The 22630-nt window shown below is 43.5% G+C and overlaps 1 protein-coding gene across 1 annotated transcript in view; it reads left to right on the forward strand.

Annotated features, from left to right (window-relative positions):
- Positions 1-22182, forward strand: part of tshz3b (teashirt zinc finger homeobox 3b) — a 42460-nt gene extending 20278 nt beyond the window's left edge. The window contains exon 3 of the mRNA XM_031846696.1: positions 13311-22182. Within this exon, the coding sequence (XP_031702556.1) occupies positions 13311-16921 (3611 nt within the window). The 3' untranslated portion in view covers positions 16922-22182. The remainder of the gene's footprint in view (positions 1-13310) is intronic.
- Positions 22183-22630: the final 448 nt, after the last annotated feature.

Below are 22630 nucleotides of genomic sequence, written 5' to 3' on the forward strand. Positions count from 1 at the left end.
GTGTGTGTGTGTGTGTGTGTGTGTGTGTGTGTGTGTGTGTGTGTGTGCAGCCGTCCCATGATGTCCTGCACACAGCTATCACAAATCACAGCTCCAACGCCGCAGTCACTGTATGTATGGTGTTGGTGTGTGTGTGTGTGTGAGTGTGTGTGTGAGACATACATGGCTGGAACACGGGAGAATCGTCACGACATGATGTGGTGCAGTGGTTCGATGTTTGCGGCTGACTCTTTCACACACAATCTAGAAACAATGTCACATCTATTTATTTTTTAAGATGTTTTACATTAGATTAGGGCAAAAGTGCGCAATAAACACATTTTAGACGAGCCATTTAAAAAGTGTGTTTATCAGTATGAACTTAAATTAATTCATTTGTTTGTTCCAAGTAAAAATGATTTCCCTCACAGATCACTGAGTTGAGTAATGTAAGCACGTGTTTTGAGGAGCTAGCTTATCAGAATAATGAGACAGTTAGATTGCAATTGCTGCTGTTGCCCCCTGCAGGATGCTAAACGCAGTGCATCACATAAGCAATCGGAATCTCGATATATATTTTATATATTGTCAAAGGCTACAGTCTATTTATTTGTTTTTACAGGACTACATATGAGCAAATCGTTGTATGCTATCGCTGTCATTTATTTGTTTTGATATGAAGGAAAATCCTTGAAGTCCGATATCTTTGAGGAAAGTTGGACAGCTTGTGTCCTCCCACTGCCGTCTTAATGCACGGGCACCCCTTCTCAATTTGTGTTCAGCTCCTCTCCTCTGTATTTATGTTTGTGTTGTTTTTTTTTTTGCATGTGCATTTCTTCGTCTCCCCTTTAAGGCTCGGTTGCCATAACAACACTCTGAGGTTGTGTAGTTGTAGTAGGCCTTGCTGGCCTTCTTACTCTACCTGTAGTCTGGGTGACATGTCTTGCGGGCTCTTTCATATACCAAAAGATAACACACACACACCTCACTGACGCCATTTTGGCACCGTTCGCATGACATACAAGACCTTTCTTCTGTTTCTTGCTGGTCTTCATGGCTAATTACATGATTAAAAACCGAGGCCTCCTTCCTGACATAATTCATTGCTGCCTGTGTATTTACCCGCCCCTGCTGGAAACACACACACACACACTGTGGCAGACACACAAATCCCCCCCCCCCCGGCAAACCCACACTGCACCCCCGTGGCCAAGAGGAGAGGCGTTGATGGACCTGTGAGGGCCCGAGATCCATCATGTGACCATGCGGTGCGCTAACAACACGCTTACTACAAATCAAAGCCAGGAGACAGACAGCCTTGTTTTGAGCTCTCAGGTTGCATTCTAATCGCACGGCGCTATAAGGGTGACGAGGAAAGAAACGTTAATGTGTTAAAAAATAATGAACAGATGAGAATTAGCAAGCTTTTGATGGAGAGCGACATGCAGAAGGTCCCCAAGCCGCAGTATGAACATCAGATAAAAACGTACTTTTTTTTTATGGAAGAATATCACAAAGACAGAAGATATTTTTTAAAACCTCCTCTGATATTTGAATGCAAAGGAAGGCCTCAGGGTTTTGAAACTCGGTCGAAATGCCGTCGTAGAGCAGCATTTAGTTCAGACGACGCCTGGTTCAGTGTCTTCGTATGTGTGTGTTCTCACGAGCGCGGCGACTCGTCGTCGTAGAAACACACAGTGGACCGGTGGAGACTTAATTATTGCTTACTTTGTCTCCTTCCAGTATGCGGCTCTCTCTGTAATTCATGTTCTGTTTTATTGGCACGACATGCAGCAGTGTTTACTGCCAAAGCAGAAGACAGGAACAGACACTGTAACACGAATAAATAGCGCTGAAGTTACATGTGGTGCGTTTGGGAAAAAAATAGGATTCAATTCAACAACTGCTGTTGGTGAAGTGATGGAGCCATGCGGTGTTAGGAGACTGTTTTCTCAGTCTCTGCTGGTCACCATACTTACACATATTGATCGGGTTTATTTATTTTTTTGGTGATGTGTTCAGTGTAGAAAGAAAAGAAGCTGCGGCTCTTCTTTTGGAACAGAGAAGCAGTTGACTGTGTTCTCTGTGTCTGGGTCACATTCAGGTGTTGACTTGTGACCGAGTACTTGTACTTCTACACCTGGTTTAAAAGGTGCATTGTGTGATATCGTTGAATTTCACTGCTATTGATATCGCCTACTACATTTCTGGTATCATGACATCACTAATCTCATTTCAGTAGATAACTCTGCAACAACACAATTCATAGTCGTCTTTGACATGAAGTCAACACTGAAACCCCCATTCTGTTGGTTCTGTCGGTTCATTTTTTGAATGTTTCTGACCAAATCGTACAGGTTTTTAATTTTGACTCTTATCCTAACCTCATCTTAACCCCAAGAAGGCGAGGCAAACTTCCTCTCCTTCATCCTCCTCCTCATGTCCTACTGAGAGCATTTGTTTCTAATAAGTGTAGAATTGCAGCAGTAATTTGGACAGTCACCCCGAAAACCCGACTTCACAAGGGGCCACATTTTCAAACACATCAGCGTAAATGACAGCGATACCTGCATTGCTGTAAAAAAAACTAAGAAACAGTGAAAACAGGCCCTGTAGTGTGTGTGTGTGTGTGTGTGTGTGTGTGTGTGGTTGCGTAGCCACATTAAAACATGTGAGCCTCATTAAATGAGCATGGCGCTGTAAACATGCTAATATTTCTTAACGGCAGTCTTCTACATTGATATGCATGTGAACTCAGGACCGTTAACCCCCTCCACGCCACCCCACCGCCGCTCATCAACAAAGACCCACACACACTCACACACTAACCACCCTCCACCATTACAGGGCCCCCCTGGCTCTCTGTTTTTCCATTAATATCAAGTGATTGAGCGTAACATTAGCAGATAAAGCGGAGGCTAAGATGACATATACGCCGTGGATGGAGGAATTAAAGCCTAATATAATCACTCGGCCTTGCATTGGGGGGGGGGGGGGGGGGGGGGGGAGCCATCGCTCGTCACTAAGCCTGACATTTTGATTTCCGACGTTTCTGGCACAGCGAGAGCAGCAGGAACAGATGGAGACCGATTTCTCTTTTAAGTAAAGAGATACTTATGCGATTGTTCAAAGGCTTCCTGTGCACACTTTAACCCCCGTACACACTAAAAAAAAACGCACACTTCAAAACACGCACACACACACACTCACACGCACACAAAGTATTGATCCGCTCCCTCTCAGGAGGGAGGTGAGTGTTTGTGGGCAATGTGTCTTTGAGCTCTCGGTCCGGCTGGTTATTTTCAGAGCATAGTGGAGAGCCCATCAGTTTTTATTAGCTTAATAAATCACCTTTGTTGTCAATCAAGCAGCAGAGAATAATTGGATATGGTTGAAGCCTTGCGTGATGGATTATAAATCATTCAAGATTAAATTAAAAGATAATGCACAAACTTAATGGTTTGTGTTTTGCAGTCTAAATTGCCTCGGAGCAGTGCTGTTTTCCAGCTTTATTGCCTGCCGTTTTTCTTTCCTCTAAAAACCCCATCGCATTTTACACCTTTTATTGCTCGGACGGAGCTTTGACGCTGCTTCCTTTAGAAGGAAAAACATCTGTGTTTTGTTTGTTTTACAAATCTTTCTTTTTTTAAGGGGGGGATTCTCGTCATTTCTTTACAGAGGAGATGCATTCAATTATTCAGATGCAGGACGTTGTCAGTGAGAGCATCTACGTGTGTGTGTGTGTGTGTGTGTGTGTGAACGTGAGAGTGGCGATGACTTGGCACGTGTGCGCCCTCTTGTTTTATAGAGATTTCCTTTAAAAGGACTAATATCCGCCTTTGAGGGACGCTTGTTTTCAATCTGTTCCCAGCAGATGCACCTCGGGCCTCCACCATCCGTAATCCCGCAAAACATTTTTATTGCACAACAGATGGAAGAAAAAAAAAGAAAAAGAAAAGATAAGAGAGACGCACACACAGACACACACACGCAGAGAAGCGGGCAGGAAGAAACAGAAAAAGAGCTATATCATGTATATTACGCTCGGGCCCGCTGGATTTAAGTGTGTCCGTTTGCGTTGGAGCAGAGCGGGCGTTATCATAATCGCCTCCTGCCTACCTGACGGGACCTTAAAGTGATCCTGTCATTTTATTTACACCCAGGCCGCTGTGTGATTTACTACCAAACACACACACACACACACACACACACAAATGTTCCCCTTTGCTAACTTCCCTAGCGAGGCCCAGTCGAGTGGGTCGGATGACATCTTTTGATCAGAGCTGTCCAAAGAGATCAGGGCAGACTGGCAGGTAATAGACACCCAGCAGCTAACCAGGCTGCAATGCTATGAGTTTGTGTTGTGAAAGTGTGTGTGTGTGTGTGATGGGGGGGGGAGGTAGAGAACATAAACATTTCTGCTCTCTATTTTACCAAAGTTTGCAAAAGCACCGACTTAACTGCACAGTTGTGTGTTTCTTCTATTTAGCGTTTTACTTCCTGTGTTGTGCATTGTGTACATGTTCTTGCTGCGTGTGTGTGTGTTTGTGTGTGTGTGTGTGCGCCGCAGTGAGTGCCCAGTTTTGTGTGCACCCTTTGCCTTCTTGGCAAGTCTGAATTTTTTTTTTGCCCCCTCTGAGAGAATGGTGAAGATGAATATCGAGGGAATTTGAGGAACAGTAAAGGGAAAACAAACGAAAGAGAAAGAGAAACAGCAGGCCTATGTGTGTGAGGCGGACTGGAGATGATGGAGGAAGAGAGAGAGAGAGAGAGAGAGAGAGAGAGACAGAGAGAGAGAGAGAGATGAAATGGCAGTAAGGAGAGAGGGAGAGCACAGGACAAGTGGGAGGTATGAGAATGGGAGGTTAGCTCGGAGGGGAGAAACAAATGGGAGATGGTGGAAATGATGGGTCTTGCTCAGCCCTGCTTGGCTAACTCTACACATCCCGCTGGTTTCTCACACACACACACACACACACACACACACATCCCCTGGTGACGGGTGCTCATGACCCGAGGTCGCCCTGTGAGCTTTCAGAGTGTGGCTGCTCCAAGTGCAAGCTATCAGAATAACAAAGGGACAGGCGGAGGATCGCGTACTGACCAACAGTCGCCCACTGATAATATTTCTGTTGTGCGGGCAAAATATTGTTGCTTGTGTGTGTGTGTGTGTGTCTCTCTTCACACACGCACAAACACACATTGTATTCCTATATACGTTTTTATTCATACTGTATGCCACAAGTTAGATCTAAAGGGTAAATGATGCAGTCTTTTTTTCTTTTGGTAACAATTATGATACAAAAATGGATAATTAATGTTAACTTTCTACTATAACTCATATCAGTCTGTGAAGTACCAGTAAAGATGAGGTGTTGTTCTTTTGACGTGGGCTTGTATGAGGTTATTATCCACAGTCAGTATATTACCTGCAGTAGATGGTTGTCAGATTGAAGAAGCAAAGAACATCACTATAAGCTCACTCTATGTTTAGAATATTGTCTGACAAGGAACGGAAACTTAAATATACTGTTTTTGTCGACAGGGTACGGTGGCTTTAAAGAGAGCGTGGATTAGTTTCACTTTCAGTTCAGTGCCCCTTCAAAGAGGGCCTTCTGATGGAAGAGTGAAAACATTCTAAATATAGCCAACACTAAAACACACATAAATGTTTTCATGTCAACCTTTCCTGGTGGGTCCCTTTAAGCTGAACAGTGGACCCCCCACACACACACACACACTCACACACACTCACACTCACATGGAATATTCCTTGAACACTGATTGCCTGTGTGGCTTGCTGGTTTGTTAGAGAGCGTCAGAGTGGTATTTCAAAATGCGTTTTGGTCTATAATGTACACATTCAGTTCTGCTCCTGTTCATTTCCCTCAGTTAAAAAAGGGAATTAAGATTTTATTTTTATTGGGTTTACATACTGTGGTTTTCGAGCGGCTTAATGCGAGGCTGCCGACCCGGTTGTTATTTCACCTTTCACAGCGTGTTTGACATTTGCACGACAGCAGAGGAGCATCATCGTCCGGTCTCACCGGCCGTCCTCAAAAGCAGCGCTAGAATCGTAGTGTACGCCTTTTATATTATGTCACGAAACCTTTTGTTTCCCGTCCACTTTGGTTTCTCAGCCGCGTTGCTCAAGAATCTTAAACGCGAGGTGGTAATATGTGCTTTCCATACCGTTTCACTCATTCCTTTTCAGCTCCTCCTTAATGAACTAGTGCAGTTAGAGAGAGGTTACGTAGAGGCTCGGTGACGCTGACGACAGGCATCTGTTGGTGTGTGAGGCTGGAAAATAAACACCTATTTCTTGTGTGTGCAGTATGCAGAGAGTTGGAAATACTGACTAATACAGGAATAGATTACTGAATATGGCTGTTTTTAGACACAAACACACGTTTATTCCCACAGACTGTGTTTAGTTGTTCAGTTCACATTGTACAGCATCAGACTCATTTGAAACGGTACTGCATTTGATTTGTACAAAAAAAGAATGGATCTGTTTTTGCTAAATGAATACTGCACATGTATAATATAGCACACACACACACACACGCATCAGCGAGTTTGTCAGTAGCTCTGGAGCCCAGGCATACACTGTTGTATTGGCACTGTAACAGCAGCATGTAAATACAGTGTCAGCAGCTCCCCAGCTGAGTGGCATGGGGAGATGATTAGCCCGGCCAACGCTGCTCACACACACACGCACACACACATTTACGGACATACACAAGCATACTACAACAGCATCCGCGTTTCTGAATAATCGCAGTATTCCAGTGTGCTGCGACGCAGTCGTAGTCGCAGACAGACACACAGACTAACTGTTGCCACTCCAAATCTAATCTCCCCTCTCTCACCCTCTGTCTCTCTCGCTAGCACCACTGCCACTGTGTGCTGTATATGCTAATATTATCTCTGCTTTTTTTTTCTGAAAGGCATTTTGCATATTTAGGACTATCGTGCTGTTCATTACTGCTTATCAGCACGGAGCTAGTCCCACATAGAAATAATTCAAACACGGTACATTCCTGTAAAAAAATAAATAAACACATTTTATAGCAAACAAAGAAATAGGAGTATCTAACAGCCATCATTGAAATATGACACAAAATACTATATCATATTGTGCTTTTTATATTTGCTTTTATTTTCACATAAACTACATATACAGGTAGAACTACAACATAACCTTCTGTGAATGTATATACACAACCAAAAGAAAAACATCAGTGAGCAGTGAGAGTATTATGTATGAGTCTAATCAGTGAAGAGAAAATATTTCTATTGTTTCCCCAAATGATTTTAAACTAAATGTTTTTACATGTTCCACAATCAAATCAGTCTTTGTGAGTCGTTCTTTTTTAAGGTATTGTTGGAAACTAGCAGGTTTTATTAATATTAATTTTATTGATATAAATAATTATTTTTAATATTTGCATCTAACCAAACCTGCTCTTACCTGCATTCCCAACATTATGAACGAACTATTGCATAGAACACTGTTAAAGGTTGTTGCAGCAAAACTGATCATAGGACATTGAAGTACAATATAGTATGACAAGGTTTATTTAATTACTATATTATGAGTATTGCTACTATACCACATAAGACAAATTTCTATCATAGAGAATACTAAGTGTAGGTGACAATACAAACCATGACATGACAGAAAAAAATGTACCGTCAGCGATCTGTCACTTTAACATATTTGCATGTACTGTTGACAGAATTGCAAATCAATACGCAAGAATGTTTTACGACAATTTTGGTTGTTTATATGATTTTTGCATCAATGTACCAAAGTGCTTTTTCTGATACTTAATTCTCTGGACTAAAAGAGACATCCCACTCTGGTATTATATCTATACACAAACAAAATATATATACACATCATCTCAAAATGTATGTTGTTATTGTAACATAATGTCACATATTCTGTGATATAGCATAATGGAGAAATAGTTAGTTGACAGTTTGTTGTGGAAGAACTGGAGTCACGATGGCACGGTGATGTCACACTGCAAAACTTAGTTCTGCACAAACATAGTGGTTTGTTTCCAAATTTACTTTTGAAGTTTATGCTTTATGCCTTACATTTAATTATTATTCTAAGTCAAAGTAATAACAGCATAGTAGTAGCAGTTGTGCACTAATATTCTGAAAGATTAGTAAAACCTTGTCTCTATAAACACTGAAGTGACAAAAACAAAGTGGATTCCCCATGAGATTTAACATTAAAGTACGATAAAATAATAATACAAACAATATTTATATATTTAGGAGATAAAAAAAAGTAATAAAGTAGAGAAATGTTGCTTTTGTTGCTTTTTGATTCTTATAACATCTCATTTCTTGCACTACTTTTGTGGTGATTTAGTGCACAACTCATCTCACACACACCATGTGTTTTCTAGCAACATGGCGAGCCGGCGGAGAATTCCGATGACACCGTAAATATGTTACAAGTCTGTAAAGCCGCTTGGAGGAACAGCTTCATTCGTCTGGGCGTCTGGGGGTCGATCGAACGCCTCTCGAGATATCGATGGCACGCCTCGCCAATCCCGAGGCACTCAACGCAGACATCCGTGCCCCTTTAACCACCCTCGCTGCTCACCGCACACACACACACGCTGAAGCCATCCCCCCAATTTGTCTGTGCATGTCAAATCACAATAATTAAGTATTATCGATCTCAGGTTCAATTAACTTCATTAATGTGGGTTGCTCTGGTGATTGGGGCGGGATGGAAAAGAGGGAGGGAGGGAGGGAGTGGAGATTATAGGATCTCATCAAGTGGGAAATGGCGGGCAGTGCAGAGATACACTCACACATGGTTCATGTGAGAGGATTCTGGTGGGTTGCTTTCATCTCAGACATACAGCCATGTCTTCAGCTTTGTCTCTACAAAAAAGTGTTTCCCTACTGTGACTGATGTGGACGGTCCGTCTTTGTCTCACACAAACACACACACGCGCACTGAAACTTGCACGGTCAAAGCCGAAGTGTAAACAGGCAGCGCAGACGTGCCTGTGTGTCTGATAGGGCTGTTAAGTGGTTATATAAGCATGATAAACCGTTTCCTAACATCGTAACATCTGCAGAGTGCACAAGCATTTCCTCACTTTGAGCAGCAGAATACAGACACACAGTTCTGTGAATCACAGCTTCGCGGGTATTTTTTCGACCGTGAATCCAAACATCCCCGTTCGGTTTAATTCGACTGTGTGTTCTTAGAGGTGTTTGCTGCTATAGCAGGGGATTTGTAATTTTTGCTCAGATGTAAAGAACAATTTCCGAGCCCTTCCACTGCAGCTCTCCCACAAACTCTGGTGTTTGCTAGCTCCCTTTTTTTTCTTTTTTAATCGGCCATCTCTCCCAGCCCTTGCCTGCTGAAACTGAGTTCAAACTGTCTCTTCCACCCTGCTGACAATTCATCTGGAACTCTCTCTCTCTCTCTACTAATTAAAAGAGCACCTGCACGCCTGGTGTGTTTGGCCCAGGCTTCTTCTACTCCGGCTTTTTCCTGCTTGTGTGTGCGTGGATATGTTTCTTCCATTATTTATCTCCGTATCCACGGGTCGTAGTGTTGTGAACCCTTGCAGCCTGGACACAAGCCAGCAGCCTTGGGGATCATCTCTGCATGTTCTCGACCGTGTGCGAGTGTGGTGTGTGGCCCCGGTCTTGACATCCGTCCAACCTCCCTCCCCCAGTGAAGCCATGTTGTGCCAAGTAATGGCTAAAGAGAGAGTGGGACAACGAGCAGCCACACTCTTGAACCCTATAGGGCTATTACAGTGGGCTCATAGTTGTTAATAAGTCTGCTGGTAAGTAAAGTGAACATCAGTGGTTCTCAACAATTGGGCAGTTATCGACACACTCCTGTATTATTGTTTGCATACTTTATTTTGAGAATTTCTTATGAATGACTGTCGATGCGCCTCAATTTTCTTGCCAAAACCAAAATTTGACAAGATTACATTTGAACACATCACGATAACGTTATGATCAAATAGCAATCTTTACTAAATAGAGATTAAACGTGTCAAAATGTAACTCAATCCAACCTCCGTAAGCCAGCTGTTGGCTCCGTTACTTAGCCAAGTCAGACTGTGCTGCACATCGGATGCTAACAGCTAACGTTAACTAGCTCTGCTCCTGCCGATTTCAACAGGTTTGTTGTTCACAATGTATCAGAGTCATCATCGTCCCAGGGACAACGGGACAACGTTAATCTCAATCCCTGATCCTCAGTACGGTATCTGTGGTACTGTAGGAAAACGAGTACCGTCACCTTTTTGAGAATTTTGGCATCGACTTGGTACTGAAGTACTGATTCTCATGACATACACACAAATAGTAATTCTGATTTGTTACCAAAAAATATGGAGAAACAGACACAAATAGGATTACAAATTGGTGTGAGGTTGAATTTTAGTATATTTACTACCAGCTGCAACAGACTGACTACACAGAAGTCAAATAAATAGCTTGAAGTGATGGATAAACGGTACTACAGTACATAACGAAACAGAAACATAGCCAGCGCGGTTTCAGTGGATGGTGACTCGCCAAAAGAAGCCAAGTTCAAAATGAACTAAAAAGCCATGTTTTCAGAATAAATATAACAGAAAGGTCTATATTTGTTTTAAATGGATATTGAGTCAGTTTAAATTGCAATTTAACAGGGTATTTAGTTTACGATGTCACAGAACGATGCGAGCGGCTGTAGTTGAACCTAAGCTGTCATTGCAGCCTATTCAATGTAAGCAGTTGTATCAATTCGTTGCAACACTGCGCCTATTAAATGTCAAAATGTTTCCATAATTTCAACATCCTCTTCCTCAAACAATTCCGAAAAGCAGTCTTGCGCTTCACGCTCCATGTAGGTGGATGCAGCCTACACGCCGAGGTTTTATTCTGCACACAATGGTCTCGCTGCAAACGCAATTTTCTCCCCGATCCTCCTGCCTGTGTCTCTATACATATCACACATTTGCAGGTACACCGATGGACACACGCAAGCACACACACCGTGTTCTCGTCACACACAAAGGCAGCTAATTCAAAGCGGAGCGTGCACGTTTTGCGTTTTAAAGGAGATTTCACATTGATGTTTGGCCTTGATGAGAGCGCCGGGCTGCTGTTTTCGGCTGTTTCCTCAGCCGGAGCATTGTTCTCTTAAACAGCTGTCGTTATGGCTGATTCAGAACAGATGGCATGTACATGTGGGTCGGCTCAGCTGCACGTATGTGCGGGCGGGTGGATGCATCTCCGAGACAGAATGGGGGAGAGAGATGGGGAAGCTCTGAGACACAGTATGTGTGTGTGTGTGTGCGTGCACATGTTTTATATCTGTACATGTTAAAACATGCAGCTTAAGTGCATCAAGGTTTGTTAGATAGATGTACTTCAATACAATAAAAGACAAACAATAGTAACTGGTGCAGAGTAGATAAGGGTTATGTGACCCTGCACATAACAGCATCTAATACAAGAGAACATGTTCAAAATGAATCCTCTTCATGTTACACTGAGCACTGGAGCAGACTGCATGTTCAACAGAGAAGTTCCTGAGAATGCCCGAAGGCAAAGAGTTGTTAAGACTACCGTGTGTGTGTGTGAGATGTGTGATGGGCTCAGGGAAATCTGTGTCTCTGTGCATCTGTTTGTCCCACGGTGGTGTGTCGTATCATCGCCGATGGCAACCGGTAGCCTGACAATGACAGAGACTCCTCTCTGTGTTGCTGCTGATGCAGTACTAGCACATACACATGCTCAGTTAGAGATGGGAGTCGGCAACAGCTTCAGTGTGTTGTATGATGTGGCTGGCAGGTGGTGTGGGCATTAGTTGTGCAAGCCCGTATTTTCCTTTGTTTCCAAGCCAATGACAAAACTGTAGGCACAATATGGAGGGTTTTTTCCAACATGCGCATAGTTTTCCTTTCAGTTCTTTATAAGGAATGTAACTGTGCGTCCTCATGTTAAATACAACACAATGATCATTTTGATTTGTTTAAACTTTGCATCTATTTGAAAGTGGTAGATTGTGATTGAATAGGCCCTCACTTCCGTGCCACACCCGTCCCACTTACCGGCTCACTCCGTGTTTACATACCAGCTTAGATGAGCGATGGCCTGTTTGCAGAAAGGAATGCCAGGCACAAGGGCACCGGCGTTCACACACACGCTCCTCTTCTTTGCCAGTGTAGTTGCTAAAGCAAGAGGTTTGTGTATGCACACGCTGCACTTCCATTGGTATTCAGAAATCCAGCCTTAATCACAAAAGTGTGAGCACGCAGCGTTTCTCATCTGATGTTGTTTTATCCATTTGATAGACTTATTAACAAAATAAAACATTCATAGATGTACAAAGAGGCGAGACTGTGATTTGTCTTGATACATATTTCCTCTATATGATTCCCATTGTATTATTCTTAAACTAGAGGGATTTGAATATAAATTGAAAGCCTCAAGCCCACTCCCGAAGCTAAACTGTAAATAATAACTCTAAACTTTTTCTAATCTTTAGTAATTGAAGCAAATGGGTTTTTGCGGGGAGAGATTTGTTGCAGGCAAACGTACATACATTCATTTTTATTTACGAGGAGGCGAGGGCTGAGCAGTGTAATGAGTGAAAATGCATGCTTAATTTAAATGGCGAGTGTGTCTGTTAGGGAATGCATTAGAGTCTGCAGAAGAAGCGTAAGACATATTAATTGACAGACAGGAACCGCTGTCTCCGAGGTTGATACAAGTAATTTATTACTTCAGAAACGAATGCCACTGCCAGAATGTGCTTCATTAATTTCAAATTTAGTTTTAATTTCAAGCTGTTGCCCCTTGAGAAGAATAAGGTGGCAAGTTCTGTTTGAAGCGACGTTTTTCCTCTCTGCCCCCTCCATCTTTCTCTTTTTTCCATCCTCCATCTCTCTCTCTCTCTCTCTCTCTCTCTCTCTCTCTCTCTCTCTCTCTCCAACTGTCTCTGGTTTTCTGCAGTACAGAACAAAGACCTGGGGGTGGAGAGAGAATGGGAGGGGGTGGCAACTTGATTCCAATTTGAAAACAATGTCAATGTAAAAGGGTGAAGATAGAACAGAATTACTGCAATTGTGATAGGAAATACTTTGTCTGTGGATGCCATTGGATGATTACTCTGTTTCCTCTGGCAAAAGTGTGAATGTCAGTGTCTTGTGTTTCGATCAGTTCCCTGCTTGGTGTAGAAACAGGAATACTGGAATCTCCATCATTAGATATGCTGTCAGTGTGGTTCTAACAAATCTCTCTCTTTGTTTTTTTTCTGTTCTCTGCTCGAGCAGCATATGTCCCTGAAGATGAAAAGGAAGCAGCCCTGTTGGATGAGGACCTGGATGGAGACGACTCAGCTCAGGAAGGGGAGGAGCCTGCCTCCAAGTTCCTATGTCAGGACAAGGACAGGCCAGGATCCACTGGCTTCCATGACTCCCCAAACGCTGCTGACTTTTCTGGTCAAGAGTTAGACAGTGAGTCTCACCTAAGTGAATCCAGTGACAGAATGTCAGATTTTGAGATCTCCTCTCTTAAAAATGAGGATGATATCCTCCTTTCAAAAGACCCCTCGAATGCCCTTCCCTTTTCTCCCTCCTCTGTCATGATGGCTGTTGCCAATGTTGCTGCCCCAGTAGGTGGAGACGAGGCCATATTAGCCACAACAGGGTCTGTGGCTGACAGCCTGGAGAAGATGAAGGCCATTTACACCTCCTTCCTGACCAACTCCTATTGGTCCACACTGAATCTAAACCTGAGCCAGCCCCCTGCAGAAAAACCCCCTCGCAGTCACAGCAGCAGCAGTAGTAGCAGCAGCAGCAGCAGCTGTGGAAGTGGAGGCTATGACTGGCACCAAACAGCTATGGCTAAAACCCTCCAGCAGACCTCACACAACCACCACAACAGACTGGGCCTGGTTCAACATCCCACAGTGGCTGTATCCGCAGCATCTACAGAACCCAACCTCTTTAGTACCGTCCAGCTGTACCGGCAGAGCTCCAAGCTGTATGGCTCTATATTCACTGGTGCCAGCAAGTTCCACTGTAAGGACTGCAGTGCGGCGTATGACACCCTAGTGGGGCTCACCGTGCACATGAACGAGACAGGCCACTACCGCGACGATAACCACGAGACAGATGGTGAGGGTACTAAACGGTGGTCAAAACCAAGAAAGCGGTCCTTGCTAGAGATGGAGGGGAAGGAGGATGCACAAAAAGTTCTCAAGTGCATGTACTGCGGGCACTCCTTTGAATCCCTGCAGGACCTAAGTGTCCACATGATCAAGACGAAACACTACCAGAAAGTGCCTCTGAAAGAGCCTGTCACTCCAGTGGCCGCTAAGATTATCTCCTCGGCTCGAAGGAGAGTCCCCATGGACATGGACATCCCTAGCTCGCCAGACTCTAATGGAGGCACACCTAAGCCCACCTCCCTCAACGACTCCAATAACGTACACCAGAAGGTCACCAATCCTTACATCACACCTAACAACCGCTATGGACACCAGAACGGTGCCAGCTATGCCTGGCAGTTTGAATCCAGGAAGTCACAGATCCTCAAATGCATGGAGTGTGGTAGCTCTCATGACACACTACAAGAGCTCACTGCTCACATGATGGTGACCGGACACTTTATTAAAGTCACTAACTCTGCTATTAAGAAAGGCAAACCCATTCTAGAATTGTCCATCCCGACCCCCAAACCCAATTTAACAGCTGAAGAAAAGTTCCAGTCCGTTCCCTTGGCTGCCACAACATTCTCCCCTCCACCTGCCCCAGTTCCTCCTCCAACCAGCATTTCCCCCACTGCCATGGTTGTGGAGATAAAAAAGGAGGAGAAGGAGGAGGAATGCACAAAAGAGCCCATCATCAACAATGGTAATCTCAACAAGGAGAAGAAGGCAGGAGGTGAGGAGGAGGCAGAGGAGAAGTTTGATGTTTCTTCAAAATACTCTTATCTAACTGAGGAGGATCTGGATGAAAGTCCAAAAGGTGGTCTTGACATCCTCAAGTCCTTGGAGAACACAGTGACCTCAGCCATCAACAAAGCCCAGAATGGAGCTCCAAGCTGGGGTGGATATCCCAGTATCCATGCTGCTTACCAGCTCCCAAACCTAATGAAGCTCTCGCTTGGCAACACTGGGAAGAGCTCTGCCCTCAAATACATGTTCCCTGGAGGGGAGATTTTCCCTCCCACTGGTAAGATCCAGCCTCTGATCTCCCCTCCCAGCCGCCAGAACTCCCTGCTAGCCAAAACTAACTTCCATGCAATGGAAGAACTGGTCAAGAAAGTGACAGAGAAAGTGGCCAAGGTAGAGGAGAAAATGAGAGAGCCCAGTGGTGTTGTGAGGGGATCTCCTCTGAGACGTACCACGCCGTCACCCTGCAACAGCGAGCCAGGGGACTCAGCCCGAGGAGAGTCGCCCAAAGAAAATAGAGCAGGAAGCTGTAAAACTCCAGAGAATACGAGTGGGGCAGAAAAAGCAGTAGGTGATGGGAATGGAGCTAATCACAGAGATTCAAATGGAGATATTTCGATGAATGAGTCTGGGGAGAATGGAGTGGAGTCCACTGCTTTGACATCCCCACTGCCTGCCTCTCTGTGTGGCAGTACAGCTATCATCACAGACCATCCTCCTCCAGAACAGCCATTCGTCAACCCCCTCAGCGCACTGCAGTCAGTAATGAACGTCCACCTGGGGAAGGCCGCTAAGCCTGCCCTGCCCTCCCTTGACCCCATGAGCATGCTGTTCAAGATGAGCAACAGCCTGGCAGAGAAAGCGGCGGTGGCTGCTTCCACCCCACCAGCACAGACCAAAAAGCCCGGTAATGACCGCTTAGACCGCTACTTCTACCAGCAACATCTAAACAACGACCAACCCATAGATCTCACCAAAGGAAAAAATGCTGACAAAAACAACAGTGGTGGTTCTTTGGGTTCAACGGCTCTCTCTTCCACCACCACCACCCCGTCTTCAATTTCTCCCTCCTCCGCTGTCACTATGACCAAAGCCTCAGCTGCAGTAGCTTCCTTTATGTCAAGCTCCCCTTTGAGAGAAAACGCACTGTCAGACATATCCGACATGTTGAGGAACCTGACAGAAAGTCAGGCTGTCTCCAAGTCCTCCACACCTACCAGCCTGTCCGAGCGCTCCGACTTCGAAGGTATCACACAGGACGAGATAGAAGATTTTTCTCCAGCCCAGAAACGTAAAGGCCGGCAGTCCAACTGGAACCCTCAACACCTCCTGATCCTACAAGCTCAGTTTGCCGCCAGTCTGAGACAAACAAGTGACGGCAAATACATGATGTCTGACCTGAGCCCACAGGAGAGAATGCACATCTCCCGTTTCACTGGCCTCTCAATGACTACAATATCCCACTGGTTGGCTAATGTCAAGTACCAGCTGAGGAGAACCGGTGGCACCAAGTTCTTGAAGAACTTGGATTCAGGTCACCCAGTGTTCTTCTGCAGCGACTGCGCCTCTCAGATCCGCTTACCATCCACCTATGTCAGCCACTTGGAATCCCACTTGGGCTTCCGTCTGCGAGACCTGGCCAAGCTTTCTGGGGAGCAGCTGCTCAGCCAGATTTCGCAACAACATCATCAACACCGCCACACTAAAGGACTATCTGAAAAACTGCTCTCTAATCTTCACCCATCCAGCCACCCTTTAGCCTCTTCCTTACCCATCTCCCTGCCCTCGTCCTTAACCACTTCTCTGTCCTCAACTGAATCCCCGTCACCCTCCCCCGCCGACGACGACGGTGGGTCTGTGTACCAATGCAAGCTCTGCAACCGGACTTTTGCGAGCAAGCATGCGGTCAAGCTTCACCTGAGCAAGACTCATGGGAAGTCCCCCGAGGACCATCTCATGTATGTGTGTGAGCCGGAGAAACAGTAGCACTGGCTGGGGACAATGCAGTGTTCTTTTGTAATGGCTCACTCTTTCTTGCTCTGTCTCTCTTAAGCCTTTCACAGACAATTCTTTTGAAGAGAAGAAAGGATTATTAACGTGGTGGAACTGCACAAAGATGCCATACAACTACTGTTTTAAGTTTTGGCACATGGTTTAAAATTTTGTGTTGTAGCAGTTGTTGTTTTTTCTTTTCTTTTGTTGCTGAGTGAGGTAGTCTCACTCTGGCCCAAGACACTCGATTTTAGTGATCTGCTTTGACAGGAATAGAGTGACTTTTTTCAAACTGTGCAGGTGGGGGCTGTTGTCATTGAGAAAATACAGTATATGAAGGTTTAAAAAAAAAAAAGAGATTCTAAAATGAAGTGGCGTGTATTTTGAAACTTGTGTAAATGGAATTAAGTTCCTTTATATTTTGACATCACTGGGATGTGATAAGCTGCATGCATAAATGAAACAGTTTAGTTAAACATTTTATAACTAAATCTGGGTGCACTTTCCATAATTTCTTTTTGTTTTAGATTTTTTTTATTCCACTCTTCCGCTCGTTTGCGCTCTTTTTTTAGTTTTAGTTTTTTTGTGCTGGAGTCAGCATTTAAAATTTAACCCTCTGAGTACGTCAAAGCACTTCTACACCTACGATCCAAACACTATCGACTCACGATTTGAGATTGTGAATTATTGAAGCTAATGTGAGAATTTGATGGACAATGTGTGCATTGTGTCTGCAATGCCTGTTTCCCAGACAAACAGTATGGTAAGTCTAATCCTAGACATGAAAGCATTGTATTAGAAAGAGATTCTCTATTCACTGCAAGGTTTTCATCGTGGGCTTAATATTTGTTTGAGATATGTTTGCCGGACTTGACACAAGCATTGTAGCTATGTGGTAAAAAAAAGAAATCTGAAGTCTTTTTACTTTGGTCGATCAGGGACCTATATTAATTCAGGTCTGTGTAAAATATGTACATAAAAGCATATTAACTAATTCCTGTCTAAATTATGCATAATTTCTATATTTTTTAATTTAAAAGGATTATGACTATCTGCTGGTGCACAGTATATGAAGACATAAATAAAATTGTTTTGCACAATAGTTTTATAAATGTGTTATTTAATCAAACGATACAAGAAAAGATAGGTAGCAAAATGATGACAACAGGTGAATCTTTTTATTCCCAACTCGTGCTCAAAGGGTTAAAGACTCTTTTTACCAGACACTACTCTACATGTGCCGCTGTATGAACACTAAAAAAAGATATTAACGGTTGTACAAAAAAAGATGTTACTTTATAAAGATATTTCACATGTAAACTGTTATTTATAAGCACTCTTGGTTGTTTCATATTGTTCATATTGTTGAATGCCTTTTCGATTGGTCCTATTTTTTTGTTCTGTCTAATTACTCTGCCACGATTCCACACTGCAGCTTTATCTTTTTGGGATATGAAAGGTAACCATGGTTACAATAACCTCTTGAGTGACAAGTTCTGCTACATTTTTGGCAGTTAATTTGCTGAAGTAACTGACAGCTGCCAGGGTAGAGAAATAACAAAAAAAATATCCTTATGTGTAAAATATCGGCATGTAAACAGCACAGATACTGTAATGCATTCTGTGCCGTTAGTCTTTTTTCATTTCGTTATTTTCGTTTTCTGTTGTTGTTCTTGACAATGAACCCCCATTATATGACTTCATATAACCTTGTTTTCTACTGCAGCATTAAAAAAAGGAAACTGTTTTTTGCAATTATGTGTGTATGCATTGTGTGTGTCATGGCTATCAATTATGTGTGTGCCGTGCAGTCCCTAATGAGCACATTAGACTGGGAGTGTGTCAACGTCTGTCTGTGACGAGCTGCATACTAGCTTACAGTGAGTGGCAGCAGCGGGGCCGTGTGGGAGACAACACACACACACACACATATCCAGACATGCAAACAGACACCATCATTTTTGGGCTTTTACCAGTAGCCTCCTCTGTTGTCCTGGTGACATAGACTAAGGCGTATACACTGCATAAATAAGACTGAGCCTGCAACAAAAGATTTAAGAAACAGTAAATACATCAAATGACAAAAAAGTTTTATCAATTTATGGGGGCAGTGGAGAGAATCACACAACCAAAAACGCAACTCAGCTCCATTCTCACCGTCTTTCTCTTTCCACACAGGATATGGAAGAATAAAGACAGACAAAAAAAAAAGGTTTAAATAATAATTACCTCCAACGTCCATTTTGTGACTATTTTCCCGCGAGGCAAGACACCTGGCAGACATGTTTGTTTAGGCTTCATGGGATACGACAACAATGCTGACAAGATGAGCGGGTCCTTTCAAGTGTTTATTCATCATCTTTCCCTGTCCGGAGCCGTGATTAAGCAGGAATTGCGTCAGTATCAATTTGATGTGTGCTGCACAACAGCGTGACACAGATATAGCAGATAGGACTAAGAGGTAAAAGTTTGCATGAGGAAGCATTCTACGGGATCTACGGGAGAATCAGCATACGTTCAGTGCAGATGAGGGAATGAGAACACAGAGGTGGGTATTAAAAACAAGCACGTCATATCAACATACGTGCAAATCTGCACACAAGCGCACAAGTGCATTACATAAACATACAGAGCACACGCGATAAATCAAAGTGAGATGGCGCTGTGTGTTCCTGAGCTACATCGCTTTCCCTGCTCCGTTCTGCCACTTAGTAAACCATGCTGAAAAAACAACAGCAAAAAACTACATGCGCAGGCAACTAGACCCACCTGCACACAACACAAACACACTGAATTGTACAGAAAAGCCCACCAAATTATCTTCTTTTCTTCACATGCACAAAGGTGCACAGAAGGCCAATACACACACACACCTCAATAGCTAGGTAGAAGGACTTCATCCGCAGTGACAAGGTGCCACTGTGTGTGAAAATGTCAGCCTTCAACGGCGCAGCCTGAAGTCTGGCACCGTATTTAAGGTTCTCATTAGCCTCAAAGAAAATATGCGTGAAATTGAAGTGTGAGAAAGCCCTTTTCTCTCTCTCCCTGCCTTCACAACCGGCGAGCAGAGGCAAGGGGCTTATTAAGGATCAAAACTAGCATGCAGAAGACAATGGGTACCACCACTGGGATGTGCACACACACACACAGACATACACGGGAAAACATATTCCCATCCATGCACTTACTGTGTATCTCAATGCAATCATAATATGCATTAAACCCTATTAGTTACAGCCAATGAAGTGAAATAGACTGACCTCCATTATGTGCACTACAAAAGGGCAAACATTGGTTTAAGTTATAATCTTTAACACACCTGGGTACAAGTCGTGAGTCTGTTTACAGCGTAAAAATCACTGGTCTAGGAGGTTCCATCTCGTCACATGTAAATAAAGAAAGCCTAAGAAGACAGTCATCACTGCTGTTCAATTCCGGCTGTACAAGACAGGGGAACAACAGGGGCAATGATATAATGCGACATGCATGGAAACATGTCAAAATGACTGATGCAATTGATTGAATCGTAATTATACTAACTTTAACTTGACTGCGGATGGGACCACAACATTCACAGTTACAGGCTTGTGTCTCATGCTAAAACAAATGGTGAATGAATCAATAAATAAACAACTATTTTGCTGTGATTTCAACAAGAGTATACAGCTGCACCAGCTAAAAATGACAAACATTGGATGCTTCAAGCTTTTCAAATGCAGTGATTTACCACTTCAATCATTTTGTATTCCATTGTAAATACTTCTCATTAGAGTTTTTAGCTGTTGGTCTCAAAAATCCAGCAAAGATGGGAACTTGTGCTTTTAGAACTCTCTTTTGAGCCATGCTAGCTGGCACCACTTTTTTCCACATTGAATCTTTCCAACAACGTTTGATGGATTTCCCTGACATTTTCCCAGAGGACGAATCCCATTGACTTCGTTGATGAGGTGACTTTTCCTATAGCGTCTTCATCAGGTCACCAAACACCAAATACCTGCAAAACTTGTGACATTTCCACCAACCACCAAGCTTAACTAACATGGCGAACACGGTAAACATGAAAACACCATCACGTAAGCATTGTCATTGGGAGCAATTTCATCATGCTGATGTTAGCATTCAGCTCACAGCACTGCTGTGCCCGACCGCAGCCTCTCACAACCACTAGCACAACTGTCACTAGTTTGAGACATGAAATGAAAACAAAAATAATCAATAGCTTGCGCATGAGGCCCTCATAAGTGTCCGAAAACTGCGTAGCAATTAAACACTGTTGCTCCATTCTGTGGTCTATATGTAAGATTGGAAGTAGGCTGCCAGCTGTAAAAGGACTGCACTGCCTGAAGCGAGCCATGCCAGTGAACATTACCATCTTAATAGTGTTTTTTGGAGATGGTGCTATGTGCCAGCGTACCACACCTTCTTTGTAGCCCCACACAATGCAACCGTCAGAATCCCCCAGGAACATAGAGAGAGCCTCCACAACAGTAAGCTGCTCGCATGCATTTGAGGAAGGTGTGCTGCAGATCCAGATAGCTTTATCTAAAGCAGGGGGCTGGAGGGAGGGTGGGAATACAAGCTCGGTGGATCCACCGCTCACAATGGAATCACTCGGCATAACACAAATAAAGCCGGGGTACAAGCAAACACACTCCCTACACAAAGACGCACAGGGAGAGCGCCCTGTCCATCTCGCTTTCTCTTGATTTCTTTTTCTGTTCCCATTTCTTCTCTCCCCTGTTCTTTATTTCACTTGCACACACCGTCTCGCAGACACATCGCTACCCATAGGCCGCTGCCTCACACACCATATTATTTGTTTTCCCAAACAAAACAAAATATATAGTTCTTACTGGTAATATTTTATGCCGACAAATGTCCCTTTTTCAGAGGAATAATTCATCTGAGCAGGTGTATGCCACATGCCCAGCTTTGTCGATGGATACAACCCATTCCTGAAAAGCGAAACGAAAAGATGACTTCATTTAATCAGTAGAAATGTTGATGGAACAACAAAAACAAAAAAACAAATATCAACTAAGTCCAAGCTGATCATTTTCTGCTCAGAAATAACAGAAGTAGTTTTTATTCATGTCCCTGCCGTCGGGATGAATTGTAATAACTTTGATGACCCCTGGACTTTTCATAGAGCACCGCCATCAGGACAACATGTCAATGTGTTGAATGCTTTAGTTTAAGACCAAATAGCTGCACCCTAAACTAAGATAGGGAACATGGTAAACATTTGACTTGCTAAACATCAGCATATTAGCACAGGCCAAATCCCAATGTCCCCCCTTACGGGCTCACGGACTTTGAGGCGCGCTCCCGCGAAGTCCGTGAGGGTTTAGGGCTGTCCCACTGTCAAATTGTCAAGTGTTTGAGGCTCTCTCGCAGACATTTTGAGTCCTTTATGAACCCTGTCGGTAAGTCAGCATGGTATGCTGACTTAGCCTAAGGGAATTACCCACAAATCATTGCAATGTGACGTTAAACACGGGGTAACCAGTGGATGCATGGAGACGTAAAGAAAAAGGTAAACAAAGAGGACGGATCACGTGTGTTCTGTCATGTTAAATTTACTCAGAAACAGTCAGGGTTAAAGATGGAACAAAAAATAAACATGAAATCAGAAGATATTTATTTATTTATTCATCAAATATTTGATTTTGTCATTGAAGCTGTTTTGACAAAACGAGTAAA

The sequence above is a fragment of the Anarrhichthys ocellatus genome, unplaced genomic scaffold (genome assembly GCF_004355925.1).
Source record: "Anarrhichthys ocellatus isolate YVR2014 unplaced genomic scaffold, GSC_Weel_1.0 scaffold6, whole genome shotgun sequence".
Lineage (NCBI taxonomy): Eukaryota > Metazoa > Chordata > Actinopteri > Perciformes > Anarhichadidae > Anarrhichthys > Anarrhichthys ocellatus.